This window comes from Parus major, chromosome 5 (genome assembly GCF_001522545.3).
Source record: "Parus major isolate Abel chromosome 5, Parus_major1.1, whole genome shotgun sequence".
In the NCBI taxonomy this organism is placed as follows: domain Eukaryota; kingdom Metazoa; phylum Chordata; class Aves; order Passeriformes; family Paridae; genus Parus; species Parus major.
In genome coordinates, this window is record NC_031774.1 from 640,178 (window position 1) to 661,033 (window position 20,856).

The window sequence follows — 20,856 nt, forward strand, 5'->3', positions numbered from 1 at the left end:
AAATAAAAATAAAAATAAAAATTAAATAAAAATAAAAATAAATAAAAATATAACAGGATCCCACACACACACAGATGGGGAGTGGAGATTTTGGTTGCTGATGCTGAGCAATGAGAGAGAAGCAGAAAAACACTCCCCTGAAACAAACCCCCAGCAAAGAGAACAGGAGGAAACAGTAGTGGGAGGACACTGCTTGCAAGATGCTGGTTTTAAATAGGCAGTTTGGTAACTGGCCACAGCTTTCTCAGAGAGGTGTGCTTCCTGAGATTCAGCTGCTCCACTGGGACAAAGTGCTGCTCATCCCTGGGCATCGAGCTTCCACTGCTGCCTGCTCCAAACCAAGGGGCAGCAAAGGCCAGAGAAAGGCAGAATAAAGCTGAATATCCAAAATACCCCATCATCTCTCCAGCAAAACCATTTCTGCCCCTGTTGCTGGTTATAAAAACACAAATGCAGCATCCCTCTGTTAAATGCACAGCATGTACCTGTCTGCAGGAGGGTTTGCAAAAAGGGGGTACAGGAACTTTATGCTCCATTTTAAGAAGGATTTAATTTACTCCTACACCAGCAGAGTTTATGAGTTGTTCTCATACTGTATCTGGCCATTACTCATTTGGCTGCACACTCCAGAGAAGCACTGGTCCTTAAGTAGATCAGTAACAGATGAAATAATGGCTTGCCAGCTTCATTTATTAACACAGTAATTACACTGCTAGAGCCTGATACAAAGTTATCTTTGCCTAGCCTGGCTATTTTTTTTTTTCTGCCTTGTGCAATTACTCCATTCAGAATATTCAAATTAGAGCAGGTCATCTAACATGTCTCTGTGATGCTTATTTTACACAGGGGACCTGCCAGTGCTCACAGTGAAGTAAGACAAGTTGCACTATTATGTCTGAAGTCACAGTTCCAAGTCACTTCATGACTTGGAACTCAAGAACCATCAACAAAATGAACAGACAAGACAGTCCAAATTAATTCACTGATAAATAATTCTTCAGTTATTCCAGATCTTGTTAACAGCACTTTTTGCCTTGACAGATTAGAGCAGAAGAGACTGGTTTGCAGAAATACAGAAAGTAGGACATTTACATGATCAGACAGGATAAAAGGTAAGGGGGAAAAAAAAAATCAATTTCACTCTTCTGATTAAATAAATTACTCAGGCACATACTTTGTTTTAAGGCAACTTTCAAAAACTTCTGTGTGACCTTTGATCACAAATCACCAGGCTCATGTTTGAAAGTCCCAAATGCATTGCCAAAGCAGAAGACAAGTGGAGCTTTTGGAATAAGTTTCCCCTACAAAAATAATACTGAATAAACTCTTTCTTCCCATGTAGTCTTTCTCTGATTATACTGTTGATATTACCAGAAAACAGGGTTATCAGACCTGACAGTCTTCATCTTCTTACATCAAAGGTCTCTAAAATTTCCTATGTTTTACAATAGGTCCACTTAGTTGAGGCAATTGTGGTATATTTTCTAAGGGATTCAAATACACAGCTCTGTAAAACATGAAGATTCTTGACCTGATTACAAACTATTAAAGAAAATCCAAGAATAGTGCATATCATCAGTAGGCTCTTAAAAATTACCTTGAGATTGCCAATTGCCTCATTTAAGAGAGTTTTACTAATGAGAAAGGAGGTATGAGCAGGAACAACTGGCATCCAAATGGGTTAGGAAAGGCCTTCTGGGAACACATCTGGAATGTTTTAAAATATGAGGATTATGGTGTTGAAGACTGAAAGGTACCTAGTGCACAAAGCTCTTTGTTCTGGAAAATATCAAATCATTTGGCAGCAATGTTTGTAAATCACTTTTAAATACAATTCAAAATTAATCTGAAATATAAAGGTAACCTTGAGTAATCAACTGTATCCCTATTTCCTGATATGTTTTGGAAGTGCTGTAACAATGTGAATGAAGTTAGAGGAACAGATGCAGAACAGAAAAGAGTAGAATGGACCTTTTTCCTAGAAACTTTGAAATCTTTGACTTAGTTTTTCATTATATCATTTAAAAATTGCAATTTTTCAAGTTTTATTTTTTGTAACAATGATTCAAAACAGAAAAATACAGAAGTTTGGCTTTTTTTTTTTCAATTATATGCTTACCCAGATTTCTTTTAAAGCAATTTTATTTCATTACAGAAATGCAATTGTATTGATTCGTTTATCAATAACCAAACCCCACTTTACCTTGTAGTATTTTTCAAGGTTTTCCTCCAGCAGTGTTAACATTTTAGCCATCTTATTTTTGTTAGGAAAATAAGGACAATAATTGTCATGTGTGCTGCAGCATATCAAATTCAGTTCCAGGTCTGAGCATGGAAATTTTAGCACAGAATTCAGAACTGGTTTGTTTGCAAACATCTGCATCTGTAAAGTTCATTCCGTGTTCTGTGTCTTCACAGAAAGTGCATCAGAAGCAGTTCTCTCTCCTTCTGTAGGGATGCAGGTGATATATTTAACATTATATATTTAATAAGTTTATATTTATATATTTAACAGGTTCAACAGCCAGCCTGTTATGGTGCAGTTATCCATTGGAATCCCTTCTCCACAGGAGTTTACCTTCTTCCCAGCAGTTTCTGTCATGCCAGGGGTCACAAACAGACTTTGTGACAGATTTACACAACACACTGGGAAACATGCTGGAAAAAGTGTATGGGGTCTTCCCACACACTGGCATGTGAGCAAACACACACCAGTGGATTTAACAGAAAGCACAAAGTGTGGTTGTGTTAAAGCTTCAGTTCAATGTTATAAACATCTCCTGTGAGCCATGTGACACGTAATGAGCCTCCAAATTAGTGCCTCAATCAGTCACAGCCACACCAAGGCAAAAGTGAGGGAACTTACCAGCTCCCTGGGCTAAATGCATTCCCTGGGCTCTGTCTGTACCTCCTGGGCAGAGTGTGCAGAGCAGGCCTCCCATGTCAGGACAGGCTCCATCTCTTACCTTCTCAGCACACAATAAATTGGAAAACTGCACCAGGAAATCCAGCAAGAACATAACACATGGCTGAGTCAGAATCTTTTCAGTGCAGCCCTGGCAAACAACACTTGCAGGGCAGCATCCCTCAGCCACTGAGCTCTAGACCTACAGAAATACATCTGATCTCAGCTTTCCCAAGCCAACAGAGCTTTTGTAATTCCCATTACAATCTTTTTCATCCCTGTGTCCCGAGGGTAACTGCTGCAGTCTTGCTGTGTGCAATGCCTGTGTCACCAACAGCACTTTGATTGCAATCAGTTTACACTCACAGGAAAACTTCAGTCTCAGCTTTCCAGGAGATGGGATGCAAGATTGCATCTCCAGGCATGAGGGCCATTTCCAGAGGAAAGGTGCTTCAGCATCCCTTCTTCTCTCATGGATCAGCTGATGGTAGTCCCTGATTACAGTAAGAACCAGAGCCCTCCTGTGCAAGGTGTAATGCCAAACACACTCTCTTATCCTCCTTCACACCTCCAGAACTTCCAAGGAAGAGGAATCTGCACACTGTACCGTTCCTGGGGCAGGACTGGTGTGATCTCCTCTTTCCAATGTGCCAGTTTGTGTTTCAGAGAGCACCAGCAACAGAGCACCCACCCACGGCAGCAGCTCAGGCACACTCAGCACCTGCACTCCCCCCTCCTTTCTAAAATGGGGTTTTGAATGCCATCCTCAGGAGACAGTGAAGTGTTAATCAAACATTGGTACTGTTATACAACATGCCAGCTTCACGTGACAGGTGAGCAAATGATGAATTTCTCTGTTAAAGGCACGGGAAGATCACCAGGAACAGGCACACACCCCCCTTACAGATATCACCTGCAGGACTTACATGGCCAAAGCACTGGCTCTGCTATCTCATGCCCACTGCAATAGTTACATTCAGATTAAAACAATGATAAAATAGTAACACCACTGTATTTTGGAGAAGATCCAATTCAGATGCTAACTTCCTGCCTAAAGTCTGCTCTGAGTATCACCAAAAACATTACTACCACTTTCTGTTTACCTTTGAGACTGACTCACAAGAACTTGTCCCTCCCCTTATTTTTTTTTCTATTTGTTTATTTTTAACCACCCTGCAGCTTTACCAGAGGATGCTTTCCATGGGCTGTATGAATTTTCTTCACAAAGCAGAAGGGATCAGTGACCATACAACAACCACCTGGCTCATTAAAATGTCCCCTCTGACTCCCAAAACATCAACTCTCCTACAAGATGAAGAACTGCAAACAGAAACTCTCACCTGTTCTTAGGCTCAGCAAATGGAGATGAGACATCTGCATCTGGATCCAAAATGTGGTCAAGCTCTTTCTGGTTTTTCTCATACATCCTTTTCCTGTCTGTCAGCGCCTTGCTATTATCAACCTGTGGGAAATCATAGTAGCCTTTCCTCTTGGCTTTCAGGCGCAGCTTGTTGCGGTAGTGTTCTATATCAGACTTCTGCTTCAAAGCCTTGTTCACCTAAAAGGCAAGAAGATGTTTCAGGGCTGCTGGTGGGCTGGCTACCTCCAAAGGATCTTGTCAGCGCGTGTTTGATGCGCCGCGTGTGTCATCCCTCCGTACCACACCGCGCCATCTGCACGCGGCGAGGAACTGCAAGTGAACAGAGTCGCTGCATTTTTATGGCTTGGCAGATGGTTAAATAATTTTAGCCTAAAAAAAAAAACTGTGTACCATTACAACAGTGACTCAGAGACACCCACTGAGGAAAAACACGGGTGGTGTCAGCCAACTGCCGCGACCCAACGCCGCGCGTGCTTCGGCTCACCCGTGAGAACTCTGCTGGGCTATACAGACACTGCCCCTGACTACACAAAACCTTCAATAAGTCACCACTGGTGGCTGGGGAAGAACTCCAGTGAAATGCCATCAAAAGTTTCTTTTGTTTATATGCTTTCTTGCAGACCTCTTATGGGCTCCTGTCAGAGAGGAAACTTAAAGAGGTGTTTGGTCTCTCCTGGTACAGCTTACTGGTTTCTCCTAAGTGTTGAGAAAACTTCCCTTCTGCTTCAAACTGCAAGTTTTCCTTGGAAATCAGGAATTTGCTTGAGCTTTGTGCTTCCAGAGTCAAATTCTACAGTCTTGTGGAACTCCAGGAAATGTGTGTGTAAGGGTGCACGTAGCACCAGCAGTGTCATCCTGCTGCCTTACAGAAAAGAGATGCTGAGAGCTGAATAAGCCTTTCTCTGAGTTTGGAAGGTACATGGCACATCAGGACTTAAAATACAAGTATGAAATGGAGCACAACAGGCTGCAATAATCCAGGCCCACATGGGACCTCTGATGACACTGTCTTTTATGGTGTCCCTGGCAGCAGCCCTGCCTGCTGCCTTTAAACTGTGTTTAGCTGTTTAAATGACTTTTGCAGTGTGAGTTTGTAAACAAGGCATTTCTGTGGCTTGTTCCCATCATGTTCAACAGCTTCATAAAAGCCTCAGCCCTTTGTAAAAGGACTGGTCTTGATTAAATCTACATCAAACATGAGTATAAGTATTGCAGTTAAAGTATTGGCCAGCATCTGGAGCAGACATTTTGCCATCCCACTTTTTTCCTTCCAAACAGCTGCACCTTCTGTGCACAGGCTGGAGTGCAGAGCAAGGCCATGGTCCCACTGTCCCCCTTCTCACTCTGATCAAAATTTACTGCTCAGTGTAGGAAGATCAGCTTGGCACTCAGGTGATCTATACATATTTTCATACCCAGCCACAGAATTCAGGTAGGAAAAGTTCTTCTTCTGCTTTCTGCCTTCATGTCTCATTTTTATAAATAGGAGAGAGGGACACTGGGAGAGTAGGAATACAGAAAGTCACCTCTTCCAAGGCTGCAGGCATTCACAGGTGCCTTGTGAAAGGGCAGATCTTAAACTCTCAGATCTCTGAGCCCACAGTGCTAATGGAACTTCATAGGGCATAAAGGTGAGAAGCTCCTGGCAGCCCTCCACTCTAACAGGCTTAAGATGGTTCCACTTGTGGCTGAAGCCAAGGAAACACCTGGAGACACTTATCAGGCAGTCCTCACCTCCCCATTGATGATGGCAGACTCCTGGCTCCTCTCTGAGGCAGCGTGGACAGCAGGGAGAGCCACGGGTTTGATGGCGATGAGCTGCACCGAGCCCGAGGAGGTGTCGAAGGGGTCGATGGCAGACTTGGCGATGTTATCAAAGAGAATCCCTCCTTCCTCTTCATCACTCACGGCCACTAGAGCACATCAAACTCACTCAGCACAAAGACACAGACATTTCTGCTGCATGCTCAGGGGGAAATTCAGCAAGCACACGATTTGGATTAATGGTGTGCTCGGTGCACTCGAGGTGCAGGCCTGGGAAACCTTTACATGGGGAAAAACATCCCATTAGATCACAGGAAACATTATGTATTCACAGGATTACCTGTGGCTTCCCCAGAGAAGGCTGATTTCCAATCTGTGCTAATAAGATGGAAAAAAGGAGAAGAATGACACGGAAAGTTGTAGGAAAATGACAGTGAAAGTTAAAAGTCGATGTTTTCCTAGGATTCACATAGAAACACACACACACACAAGTACCCATGTGCCAAGGCATCAGCAGCTACACCTGATCAAACCCAAGAGTGCAGCTTTCTTTCCATCTAATGCTGCAATTTTGCTAAAATAAGTAGGTTTCTTTTTCAAAACTTATTAATGCTAAAAATGCCATTTATTAAAATAAAAGCTTTTTCTGCTGTGTGTTAAAAATGCTTAAGAAAATGATGGTATCTAATCTTAATTTTTTGCTTTGCAAGCAGACCTCAGGTCTCTGTGAAGTTAAACTGTTAAAATTTCTAAAGAAATTAAGAAAAGGCTTCTCTAAATCTTTAAAATTAAATGGCATGGCAAAGCATCTTTAGTTTGAGATTTCTATATAAATGGATAATTCTTCCCCATGCAATTTGGCCCCTCCTCCTCCAAATTTTCTTTGCAAACCTGCATCACTTTGTCAGCTGTTGAATCTGAAAACTATTACCCACATTTTGAAATGAAAGAATGACACTAAAGCGTGAGCACAAATTCTACAAAGAGATCCTTGCAAACACTTTTGAATAATTATGCTATTAGAGGGAAGAATGCTTGCTCCATCTCCTAACTGACAGGAGCAGAGATCCTCTGCTAAAGAACAAAGTGGCCTGCTCTAAATTTATTTCCTCTGAAAATACACTCTGGTTTAATATTTAATCACAGCACAAATTACAATGGACTTGTATAAACTCAGCAGTTTAGACAGCCAGTGATTTTGGTAAGAAAATATTTGACACTATTTGACAGCAGTAACATAAAGCATGAACCTACTGAGTTAGTTCATTATCTCTGTTTGTGCTCAGTGGGATTGGAGTCAGCACCACTTGAGCTTTTGAGCAATAGATGGGTTAAACCAGTGTGTGATTAAATACTGTCCCTGCAGCTCCACAGAACTGCCCAAACACCACAGAGCCTTTAGTGGGTCTTGAATGCCTCTGTCCCTCCTGGCCATGCTCAAACACTTCAAATGTGTGTTAATTAATTAAAGGGAAGAAAAAATAAGGGTGAAAAGAATCAGAAACCACAGATGACAGCTAATTCTGATGGGGAGCACTAGCACCACAGAGCACCTTCAGTATCAACCCTCTCAAAGGTGAGCACAACTCCTGCACCTACTACAGCACTACTGGCATGGAAATGACAGCCAAAAGGGACTAGAAATTGGAATTTTATTCCACCTTACCTTAACATTTGTTCATTTATAATCTAAAATTTTCCCACTGCCTGTTTTTCACTGGTAGGTGATGAGCAGAGGCTGTGATCTGCAGCCACTGGCACACTGCTATAACCTGCATTGGCAGTGAACCCTAGCAAGCAAGGGAATTTCATCATTTGCTCCTGTCCATCTCCTCCCAAGAGAATTTACAGTAACTATTTATGAAGCACAACAACCCCTGAATTTTGAAAAACAAGCCAAAGGAAGCTCAGAGAAACATTGGAGAAGTCCTGGAGTGTTTGTTTCTGCTGTGTATCCCTGCCCTGGGCCAGTCCTCCCATCCCAGCATCTCAGCTGGGTGAGCAACTGGCCAGCATGGGAAACTTCAGGAAACTGCCCACACATTCTTTATAGTCACTCACAATAATCACCCTTGCTTATTACAGTTAGCAACATGGTTTAAAAGTGATGTTTTACATTTCTGTTTTCCAACAGATGCATTCCAGCACTCCTGTGGAGGTGCTTACTCCTGCCTGCACTGAGTGCAGAGTGAGACCCAGAACCTGAGCTGCAGGAAGGGGAAAACCCAACTTTATCACTTAACAGCAATTTCCTATCTCTGAAATACCTCCTGCTAGATATCTCACACCACTGAGATCAAATTTCTCCTCTTAATCTCTCTGTGACTGCAGCACACCAAGATCTACCCAGAGCAGTCATTTATTCGGGTCGAGTGCCAGGTGCAGTGAAGATCAGTGGGGTCCCTGAGGAGCAGGAGCATCCCTGAAGCTCTGTCTCCACCCAAGATCTGCCCCAGGGATGCTGTCCTCCCATTTCCATGCAGCTCTGCACTATTCCAGCCTGCAATGCCAGCAGGTGGTGCTGCCCACTCGTGACCAGCTGGTCCCATGGAAATTGCTGTGGGACTGCAGATCTCAATGGTTAAAAGACAATTAGACAGGTGAAGTATTCTGGTTTTATCTAGTTCATAATTTAGAGTTTCAAATAAAATAAAAAAAGTGATACTTTTGTCAGCCAAAGATTTCAATGAGTGCCATGGAAGATTTCTTGTCTCCTCTCTCTTTCCTTTTACTTTGTCTTTCCTCCCCTCTCCCTCATCAAAATAAGTTAGAATGAAGAACAAAAGGACTGAAATACTTGCACCTAAAAATAATAAATAAAATTAAGGACATTTAAATTGACTGTGAATCAGGTAACCTTCCAGCCAAACACCTGAAACAAAGATTTGGGCCATCCTGCTCAGAAGCAACTGTTTGAAAAATTTTGGAAGCCCTCAGAAAAAGAATGACATCAGTAGAGAAAAACACAAAAAGCCAAAAGTTGGGAAATACTTGCAAGCAAGTGGCAATGCTCTGCCTTTTCTTACATCACTCAATGAAGTATTTTTAAAGATTTATTTTGCTTGAAGGGCAGGCAAACATTGTAACCATACCTACAGAATATACCTGCAGTTCGACAAAGGGCAAGCAATGTCACTTATCTAAAATGTCTTCTTAGGAAAAAGCCCAGATACCAGTATTTCAAACAGAAATCCTGACTCCTGAGCCTGATTTAACAATGGAGAACTAATTTCCATTTTAGAGAAAATCTCTATATAAAGGAAAAAAAAAAGGTCTTTTGTCTATGTCTTCCAAGTCATTCCATTGGTCAGATGACTATCTCCAGAAAGATAACAAACATGAGCTTTGAGCAATAAAAAACCCCCATCAGTTTCTGAAGGAGTTTATAGGCCTATAAGTAAAATACAAGTTTCCCAACATTAATGTCTGAACCTTTCCAGGACAGAAGTACCTCTCTGTGAGATACTGCAGTGGAACAGAAAACACAAAAACCCCTTCACAATTACACCCAGCTCTGAGGCAGTGCAATGCTAAACCTCTCCCAAACAGCACAAATAGTGTATTTTTGGAAGCAGACAGTTTAAACTAATGGGAGCAGCTCATGATTCCTCCTGCACAGTATTTCCTTGGGTGTAAATTCTGCTAAATGCTTGGTGATGTGCCTGAGGTGCTGCAGTCCTGGGTTTGCCTGGGATCCTGAAGCAGGAGCCACCTGGGCAGCTCATTTGAGATCTCCAAAGTGGTATTTGCAAGTTCCCCATGAAACTGTGTACACAGGATGAGGACTTGTCTCTTAGCTGCTTGTTTTGTTCCCTTTCTGTGAGAGTTTCCTGCAAGGATCTCTCTCTGTGGTTGTGTCTTCTTCTCCAACCACATCTGCCTCATCTTTCTAAACATCAAAGTCTTTTAAAAAGAGACCACATATTTCATAATGTTTCCAGTGAATTCCCCAGCCCCTTTTCTTGCCTGACACTGCTGTAATAAGTTGGTACATTCACTAATTAAAATTATTTAACTGACAAGGACAAAGAGCACACAAAATACAGGGAAGACATGAGAGGCTACAACAAGCTTCTTTAAGGAAATGGTGCCCCAGGAGCTTTAAATTTTTTGCAGAAATAGTCCCCTGTTTGCACAATAAAACTGTACATTTGTCTTCTTCAGTGCTGAGGTTTTAGTGAAAAATCTCAGCCATCCAGACTGCCACTGGCTCTGATGGCATGAACATCTACATGCTCTTTACACCACTGCATGGATGAAAACTCCTGTCAGACTCAATCAGTGGCACAGCAAAAGTCATCCAGAGGGGAAGGCAAACACAAATGAAGAAATATTTAATTGTGTGACTACTTGGAGATCCCAGATCCCTCAGAAATCTGCTGCAATGGGCACCTTAGCAGAGCAGCGTGCAGTATTTTCTTGCCATGGGAACAGCAACCAAAATGGGTCAAAAACAAAAAAAAAAAGGAAATATTGAGTAAGTCTGAAGAAAAAAAAGGGTTTGCAGTCAACAGCAGGATGTTAGCAGGGTCACAGTGCTCTCACTAAAGCAAATAAACAGCAAAAGGAAAGGGCAATGGAAGAAATGGAAATAGTAAGGGGAAGAATGAGTCTGTGTCACACAAGCTGAAATCTTGGGAGGAAAGGGAATCAATGTGTAAAGCTTCTGGGAGGTTCAAGAGCAACTGGTACCAATGCACAGGATTACAGCTAAACAGGTGGATTTTATTTATTCTTGGGGATTTTTACCCCCCTGTGGTTAGATGTAGTAAATTACTCCAAAAAGCCTAGGAGTTTGTGGTGAGGAGGTGAAGAACCAGATGAAATCCCTAATTAACTCCCTTTTGGGGGCAAATGAAAATACTGCTTCAGGATGAGGGAATGGATGATGAAAAGAGTAGGCTCCCTTCTCTACACCACAAATTCTTCCCAGCACTCTGATTTCTTAGCCTTCCAAAGGCATCATGAAGGGAAATCATCTCACTCCAAATCTGCACAGGTGCTCCAGTGCAGTTGCCAGGGCTCCTTTCTGACTGGATCTTACCTCCAGAGATCTGTCCCTGTTGGCCATGACCCTCTGGAAGCAGCCCTTTCCATTCTGACTTATACTTCAGCCAACACAAGAAAAAGGCAGAAAAAGGGTGCTGGATGTTTGTGGGATCCACCAGCTCCCCCAGCTAACTCTGTGTCCAAGCTGCCACATCACTGCCACTAGACAGCATTGCTGTTGCCATATTTCACTTTCTTTTGAGTCACCGTAGACAGCTGCTCAGAAACTCAAAAAAAACAGTCTGATGCTGAGCTGCCACATCAGACAGAGTGAAAACTAGTGGCCCACGCTTCTGTAGAGTAAAGGAGGCAATGCATCATAGCTTGGCAGAGTTACATCCAAAAATCCCTTTGATTTTAGCTAAACCAATAATACAAGTTTTTTTCCCCTGCTACTTTGCTCCTGTAGACAACTCCTGCCTGGACAAAGGAAATTATAGCCTTAGAGACTGGTATTTTAAAAAGGAGTGAGGCTCTTGAGTGAATGACTTCTGAAAAGTTACATCTGTTTTCAAAGACAATGTCCAAATGATTGGAAAATGAGAAATTGGGCCAGCTGGGGAAGGTTTCTCACACAAAGTTTGACTTTTTGGAAGTGCTGCTTGTACATCTCCACCTGTGGGGATGAGGTTTAAGTATAAACCTGAGCTCAACTGCACAGGTTCTTAGCCCAAAAGTTGGGGAGTCATGTGCTTCATTAGGAATTGATAGCAAATCAAAACTTTGGGTTTCTCTAGAAAAAGAAACAAGCACTCACACTCTCCTAAAGACATTAATGGGAAGGTTGCAAGTTCAAGCACCTAAAAGTTGAAAACAAACCTACATGAATTTCATTGGCTTCACTGAGTGAGGAGCTGCTGAAAGGAAAGGCTGCTCTGTGGGCTGGTTTAGATATCCAGGTCTGAGTGGGTTCAGTCATTTGCTTCTCCCTGGATGATATTTGGCCTGATAAATCATGGGCAGAACTGCTAATATCCTGTTCTTCTCTTTCACATTCTCTTACAAACCCATCTCAGAAACCTCCAGTACTTCTGTTGGCTGATTCATCCATATTACAGTCCTCTAACACACATAACTGGACACTTCTTTAAAAATATTTTCATTTTTTTAGGTGTCTGAATTAAATGAATGTAGAACTCATCAACTTTTAGAAAGAAAAATTTCTATTAATATAAGTGTTCCTCGAGAAAAAAACATGCTGTTTTCTAACAAAATCCTATCACTGTTTTATTCAAGTAGATATTTTGTGTTTTCTATAGAAATAATGTTCAGCTAAAGAGTGCTCCTGATCCTCCAAAGCATCACTCCTGAAACCAAGCCTGTCAGTCTGTGCTGCTTTCACATTGTTCACTCACAGCCCTGACACACTCCATGTGCAGTCAATTTTGACACAAGCCATACAGAATTTACGTACTGAGGTAACATCCAGTGCTGTCACTCTTCCCTGTAACTAAATGTCAGCAAGAAATAGAATCTAAAATTGGTCTGTAACTATGGCAACTAATGAGCCATTCTGACTTGGAGTCCCCAAATCCAGCATGTGACCATCAAGGGATTCATTCCAGTTTGAAGATGCTGCTGAAGATTCTCAGAGAAGAAAATCTGCTGCTGCTTTTGCCGACGTGAGCGCCAGAGCCAGCGGCCAGGCTGGGAGCTGGAGCAGGCTCGGGCAAACAATGGGGAGAAAAGCAGCTTCCTTCTGAAAGTGGAAGGAAAAGCAGGCACCAGCTCCTGTGGATGCTAAACTCACTGGGTAAAGGTAAAACCCTGCAGAAAGCACAAGCTGTCAGAGGTGACAGCGGTGTTCGTAATCACAGCACGGGGGAACAGGCTCTGGGATGAGAAGTCATGGGTGCCTTGAGGTTTGGCTTTTTAATTTCAATTTCAATAGACATTCGTGATCACACAGCTCTGAACTCCATTAATTCTGACAAGGGGAGGTCATTTCATCTGCCATGACCACATCCTCCTTCTCAGAAGCTGTTCTGAAAGGGTTGTTTGAGGAAACTCTCCTAAACATACATTAAAAGATATGCCTACAGCTAAAAGTTTCCCATCTCTTTACCAGGGAACATTCATAAGGCATTCATTCCCTTTCATATCTCTGCCAGATGACCAGGTGACTCTTTTTAGTGGCATGGCATCAAGTGAAGAGAGTTCCTCCAGGACTGAAAGCTCTACCAGTAGTGCTCTGCAGATGAGGTGTGTCATGCACAGGTTCCTCCTAAATTTTAATGAAATTAAGATTTAAATTAAAGGGTTACTATTTCCTTCTACTACATTCGTGCTTACTTATTTAAGTAGCTTGTGTATGTTCTAGAAATGCACTACAGCCCAGATCAGAAGGATGTTAGGTGTTATTTTTCAGGTGTTATTGTTTAGGGTGTTAGGTGTTACCTTTTAAAAAAACAAACAAAACTGAGTTATTACCAATTTTCTATGAAGATGTAAAACCTAACAAAGCAAAAAAAAAACCTTCACTAAATTATTTTGTCTACCCATGTAAACAGCATTTGGAACTGATTTGAATATTGGATTTCCTGGGTGGAGAAAAAGAAAAAAAAAAAAGAAAAAAGCCACCATTAATTACATCTTTTAACCATGGAAAACACAAATGTTGTCGTGTAAAATGAGCTACATTTCATACAGTGAAAAAATAATTAACCCCTTTGAAACCTAGGACCTGTTAGCCAGTTTTCTATTCATAAGGAAAACAAAGCTATGGGAACAAAGCTGTAACTCAGGAAAAATAAGCAGAGAGGAGAAAAGGGAGGACAAAAGGGGATTGGATACTTCTCTCATCAGATGTTCCTGATCCATCTCGAGTCACAAGGTCACTCCCATCAACCAAGCTCTTGTAAGAAACATCCAGCATGACATCCCAGTGTATCAGGAAAAGCTGACAGCAAGTGTTAATGACAAACAGGTGTGCCAAGGGTGTGAGGAAAGACAAAGCACTGGCTGTTTCACACTTTCTCAAATTAATTTTTATCTAATTAATTCATTTTCATCAGATCTGGGCCAACTTAGCAGCAGCAGCAGAAGAAATTAATATCCTAGGGATCCACACAACAAAAAAAGCTGTAAACTCTACTAAGAAGCACCACATCTTCATTAGTTTACTGGTATTCCAAGAAAAAAAACAGAAAGAGGGGGAAAAACAAAAAAGCAAGAAAACCTGGGAAGTCCCACACACTAGACAAACACCACGGTGTTTGATGGGATGTGGAGAAACAGTGAAAGCAGTAAAGGGGAAGGAGAAAACCCAGCAAATGAGCCATACACAGAACACCCAGGGGCTGCTGGTATGAGAAATTGGTTTCAAATGCTGGTATGAGAAATTTTCCCCTGGTGTGGGCAGGGCAGGGCAGAGGGAGCGACCACAGCCAACGCTTCTCACCGTTCCTCTTCCTCCCCTCGTCTTTCGCCGCTTTCTGCGGAGCCATCACTTTCTGCAGCGAGCTCCGGCCAGAGCTGGGCTTTCCCGACCCATTGCTGAGGATGGAGCCATTCTGGCTCGGGGACCGGCTGCAAGTAACCATAGCAACAAGGCAGGACGTGAGTTCTTCCTCCTAAAGCTCCTTTCAAGGTTATTTCGTTCGCGCGGTTTGCACGGCTGAGTTTTCAACAGCGGTTTGGTTCCAAAAGGAGGCAGAATGGAAACAGCAACGTAGCAAAGGATGGGAGGGAGGTGAGCACGACTTGGACAATTAGTTCAGGGCTGGTGGGCATCTCCAGGGCTTGGAATGCAACTGCTCCTCATGCATGAGCCCCACAGTGATAAAAGTGCCACCATCGAGGACAAAAAGTCCCATTGGCAATTCAGTGTCATTAACCCAGACAAAATAAAGCAGATCTTTGTTTTAGGATGTGTGGCCAAACCGATTCCTTTATTATTTAGCCTGCTTTTACAGTCAACTCTTGTCAGCCACAGAATGCAAATGCAAAATGCAAAATACACTCACTCACTTTGCATGTATGCAAGGTGATAAGAAAATTCTCCTTTTGGTACATACCCCGGTTAAATCAGTGCCCTCATTGGCTGAAACCCCTAAGAAAATGCTTGTTTTAATGAGCTGGTTTTAATTGTATATCTCTGTCCTGCAAGTGGTCCCTGCCCAGGGTGAGGAGGGAGGGCAGGGCAGGATATCTGTGCCTTCAGTCCCAGCGAGGAGCAGGGACAGAAATGGGCAGCGTGCTCTGAGACCAAGCTCCCACCACAGCTTCTCTGCTTTTTTGGGGTGGACAAGTTACTCCAATCCTAATGCACAAGTTGGGAAAAGCAGGCCACAGCACAAAAAAGTACATTTGGTGCTAGTCTGCATCCAGACACAGTCACGTTATTCTTACATGTGAAACTTGTTACAAAGGGAATGAAAACACTCCACAGGACCTGTGCAGTTATTCATAAACCTTTCTGCAATCTACCACTGAGTTGTCGTGGGCAGTGACAGGGTGATGTGAGGAGGTTACATTAGAGGAAAAAATAATGGGCCTAGTCACAGAGGCTTCCATTTACAGAGAAAAAGAATAAAATCAAATTCTATTGCTGTCACAACGGTTTTATAACCAGAAAATGGTACTAAAACAAAACAACTGTCAAAGCCATCCTGTAAATCATTGCCAATACTGTATCATCAGCTTGAAACATTCATTTACCTCCAGGTCTGGCCGCCCTGCCTGGTGTAAGTAGAAAGCATTTACTGTGGGCAGAACTGCAAGGGACAAATGTGAGAAAAGCAATTCTTGGGGATTCACTTTTGAAGGTAGCCTAGGTGAAATATGTATAATTTAAAAGAAGGTTCTTTCCAGCTACAGGGCTCTCAGAGAACTCAGCCCAGTCCAGCCTGAGGGTCTCCTTGTGAAATTCTATTGGAAATAAGTGTTCTCGAGATTCCTCCCTATGAACCTGTCTGTCACTGCTAAATGAATAATCCCAGCCCAGTAAAAAAGAAAATCCATCCAGGGACAGACCAACACCTGGAGAAAATCTGCTCAACTTGGGAACACAGAAAAGAAGAGCATGGATAGCTTGCACAACGATTTCTGTGGTGACACTAATCCCAATAGTCATCCTTTTTAAGTGGCCCTCACATTATTAACTGAGAAGTTTCTTTCAGTGGTGATAGCAGAGAGGATAGTCTGATCAGTTACCAGCCACTTCATGGCTGTCTGGTTTGAATTGACCTTTTCAGGCTGTAAAGTACCCTGAATGAAAGAGCAAACACATAAAGGTCAAGAAATATTTCTTCATCTTCAGCAAGCATTAAATTCCATTTCCAGACACTGCTCCTGGGAATGAAAAATACTGAAATTCTGCATGTTCTCACTTACTCAAGTAATCACCCTAAGGGAGGGAAAACTAACTCTTAGTTATTTGCTTAGAAGGGCACCAAGGTTCAGCACATTTTATAATGAGAATAACTTTCCTGGATTGAGTTTGCTTATCAGCATTTGTTTAAAAGGGTGCAGATTAAGTGGGGGATTTTTGCACTCACTCAAAAGAGTGAGTGAAGTGCTTAATCACTTTGGTTAGAGGATTAATTAACAGGGCTGGTTTACATTTTTTATGTGTGTTTACACATGGCTTTGTTGAGGCTTCAAAACATTTTAAAGAACAATTCCTGCAAAGACTTGACCTGCCCAGCACCAGCACCAGCTGCGGGTGTCACGGTCATCTTCCATTTGTCATTTCCTCAAAGGATGGAAGACTTTGAAGGGGACAGGTGCTGCTTGGTTCACAGGGACTGTGGGACCTAAACCTCACATTTCAATGGCTTGTAGTGTGAACACCACCTCACTGGCATTGAATGGCAGAATAAGTTTACATCCAGCTGCAGCTGGCTCGCTCTTCTCTCCTGGTGTGCCCTGCAGACAGCTCTTCCCACATTCCAGGTGATTCACTACACAGCCAAAGGAGTAGGACAAACCAGGCAGCAGCTCAGGATCCTTCTGGCTGTTTTTCTGCAGGGAAAACCTCAGCTGATGACCACTGGGGATGTCTACCCCCTGAGAAGAGCAGCACTGTGTGTCCTCCAGCCCCACACCATGCTGGCTGACACCTCCCCATCCAGCATGTGTGTGCAGCAACGCTGTGCTGAGTATTCCAAGCTTTGCCATTATTCCAAAGTGGGGAAATGCTGGATGAGATGAGGTGACTCAGCTAGGAAGGCTTGGTTTTCTCCAGAATTTCTCTGCATTAGTCAGCTGCTTTCCTTGTATGTTATCAAATCCCTTCAAGAAGGCAGGCCCGTGTAATGTCTGAGAGCTACACAGCAACAGTTACCTCTGTTCAGGTTGTTCACCTAACAGGTTTATTTTCCTCTCTTCCCTTCAATATCTATCCTTAGCTCCACTCTCATTTAATACCAGGGAGAGAGGGTAAAGTGAAAACTGGCCTGAAAGCATGCAAAACAGCTGGGATAAAGGGATAATCAGCTTCCTTTGCCTTGACAAGAAATATTCAGCTATTCTGTTGATGGCTGAGGGAAGGTGAAACTGAGGTAAAACTTCCTGACAGGAAAGGCAGGAGAGAACAGATTGCTGGAGGAGGTTGTGATCATCCCACCAGTGGAAGACCTTAAAATAAGGTAGATAAAGTTGAGTTAGGGGGGTGTTGGACCCTGCAGCAGAGAGGAGGAGCCAGATAGCTTCCTGGGGATCTTGAATCCATGATCCTACAAGCCTAGAGACTTTATTATGAAGAGTGAGAACCTGGGACACTTTACCCTAGACACTGACACTATCTAGTCTATTCTTACACTTGAGAAGTTTTGTCCTGCTGTAGATGCTTTGGATTTAGAGGTCTTCCATAATTTAGTGGGTGTTTAGGGTTTCCCCTGGTGCTAGTGAAGGCACTGGCTCTAATTCTGGAGTGACAGAGCCTGCCACGGAGTGACAGCAATTTACAGTGGCTGAGAACCTGTCTTTTGGTTCCTTGAGAGATTTCCAGTGCTCATGCTACAGCTCTCACGTTTCATTTGGGCTCATCTCTTGTACAATACCAACACTCTAATAAAAAGCCTCTTCACCTCCTCAGTAAGGCTCCACTTGGTTTTATCTCAAATTTTGCAGCAGCAGAACATCCAGCACAGAGCAGTGTTATGCCAAGGATACATCCTGGAGAGGAGCCATGTGCCACACACACAGCCTGGGTGCCAGCCCTGACAGCAACCAGCAGCACATATCCTATTAACCCTTTCCTCTGTGGAAAGGCACCAGGTGCCAGCCCATACCTTTTCCTTGTTTCGTTGGATTTGGCAGTTTTGATGGTGCTCCCATCCTGGGCAGTTTCTCTCTCCTGGGAGGCAGGAGCATCTCTGACTGGAAGTGGAAGGATGACAGTCTCCTGAGTCACAGGTAAAACCTCATCCTCTGCTCCCTGCTGGCCCAAGTGTTGCTTGGCATAGTCAAAGCCTTGTACTGGCTGCAAAAATAAAAATAAAAAAAAAGGAGAAATAACAGAAATTTCCAGCGTGTATTAGATTAAATATAAATTTTCAAATTCAATGTAAAATTTTTCACTACTCCTTAACTTTTTAAATTACATAAGTGACAGGTAAAAATACATCGATTACCATGTGAATGCCCAAAAGGAAACCAATTTTCTGATGAGATCTCCATTGCACACATTTTAAACATGATTAGTTAGTATAAAATTGATCTTGGCTAACCTTTCTTACCCTGCTGTAACACCCTCAGAGATTACTTTGACAGACAGTGGGAAAACAAGGATGTGGAAGAAAAAGTAAGGAGTAAAAAAAAAATAAAACCACACAGAAAACTTTCTCTGACAAAACCCTTGTGTTTTTGAAGGAGGTGGGAGTAATTTATTCCCAGTCAAACCAAAGTAAAAAAGGCACACATCAGAAAGTTTCATGGGCAAGATTTTCCAGAAAAGAATCTTTTTCAGATCAGTGAAATTAGATTTCCCCTGGCTTGCCAGTTGCCTACTGGGAAGGATATTACTGACTTCACTTGTTTCTCTTGGGAAGTGGCATTTCACCAGAGCCTTGCAGCAAGGCAGTTCTTGCCCAGCACAACTAACACATGCCTTCTGGGCAAAGCAGCCAAGGAAAGGTGGATTCTCTCAATGGAAAAATTAAACATTTAGACAAAAGTTGACTTTCCAAATAGCATTTTCAATTAGAAGGGAAAGAGAAGGGGGGGAAAAAATAAAAATACAAAAAAATCCTGCATTATCTGTTGGTAAAAAAATGAATAAATCACTCAAAGAAATTCCTGACCACCTCTGGAAAATGTTTTCCTCTACACTAAATAAAATTAACCTACCAAAAATGGGAAGGTTGCTCTTCCTGAAGTAAAAAGACTATTGACAAAATACTAAGGACCACAAAACACTTGAAAGTTGAGCAAGTGGTGATTTTAAACCTCACACATAGCTTGGGAAATACTTCAGCATTATCTCATGACTGATTACTCCATCCAGGTTCCTCTCATGTCATCATTGAATATTTTAGTTCCAAAAGCAAATCAGCAGGAGAAAAAAAATTGCTGCTGGCACAGAAAAAGGAGGAGCTCTGAAAAGCATTTTCTCTTGTTGTATCCCTCACTTAATCTGGGCTGCAGCTCTAAATTCAGATACATTTCACAGGTGATCTCAGTCTGACAAGAATGGGGCTGTTCTGCACTTTTTGAAACACGAAAAATGTTTTTTCTTTATGTGGACCTGCATGGCATTCCCAAACTCCTGCCCAGACTGAGGCTAATGGTTCCTAATGTGTTTCCATACTTCAGCATTCCTCTGATAAGAAGCTTCCATGCATTAAGGAGAAGACAAATCCACAAATCACCCCCGTGGAACTTGCAATATATCAGAGAAATGCCTTCACCATCAGCCCTCCATGGCAAGCAGGGCATCACAAAACAGCCACCAAATGAGCCACCAAATATTGAGAATCACAAAACAGGCAGCAAATGAGGGAAAGGAAGCAGAAGCTGTGCAAAGAACGGCTAGGGAGAAATGTCACATAATAATACTATTAACTATAATAATGTTTTTCAGCCTCATTGTAAATATTAAGTGTTGGTTGAGACACCCCTGAATATTCTGAAAGAAGGTAACAAGAGAGAAGAGGTGATCAAATCAGTTATTTCTCCCTCCATGCCTTTGAAAGAGTAAAATGAGCTTCAACTTTGTATCTTATTTTTAAAAAAATCCACAAACCAAAAAAAAACCCCTCCAGACAAAATACAAACCAAACCAGAAACAGCAGGACATGAGAATTACTAAAGAATTCTGCAGTGTCCCAGCTCAGATCTGCCACAGGAAGAAAATGAAGGATTATTTTAATCAGAGTTCTACTTACCACCATGTCCAGTAACAAACTGCAATAAAAGGAGAGCTGAGAAAGTCATCCTCATCAGCAGACATATTGCATTAAATAAAATTTGCTCTTGGATCCCTGCTCTGTAAAAGCCCACAGGAGCAGATGGCTCTGCCACCCCTGGAGGGAACTGGCAAGGCTAAATCACGATCAGGCACCGCTGAAGCACTGCAAACGTCCAGGACTTCCAAAATACTGACAAAGTCTGCAGGACTGAGATTCTAATATTGCTTTTGAAATAATAAATTGATAGGGAGACACCACAAGGTTACACTGCCTGGCAAAGGGCAGACTGAATACAGAGAGGTGTTTCTGGGATACTTTCCTCTTGTAATGATGAATTATTTTCTTCTAATGAAAAAGACACTAAAGAGGAAGGAAGGGAAGGAAGGGAAGGAAGGGAAGGAAGG

General features: G+C 42.4%; 1 protein-coding gene across 1 annotated transcript in view; it reads right to left on the reverse strand.

The window, feature by feature from the left end:
- The window catches only part of KIAA1549L (KIAA1549 like), a 126,833-nt gene that overhangs the window by 26,803 nt on the left and 79,174 nt on the right, over nt 1–20,856 (reverse strand). Inside the window, exons 12-15 of the mRNA XM_015631448.3 lie at nt 18,335–18,525; nt 14,500–14,627; nt 6,021–6,199; nt 4,246–4,463 (exon numbers count right to left, since the gene is read on the reverse strand). Coding sequence (XP_015486934.1) covers nt 4,246–4,463; nt 6,021–6,199; nt 14,500–14,627; nt 18,335–18,525 — 716 coding nt within the window. The remainder of the gene's footprint in view (nt 1–4,245; nt 4,464–6,020; nt 6,200–14,499; nt 14,628–18,334; nt 18,526–20,856) is intronic.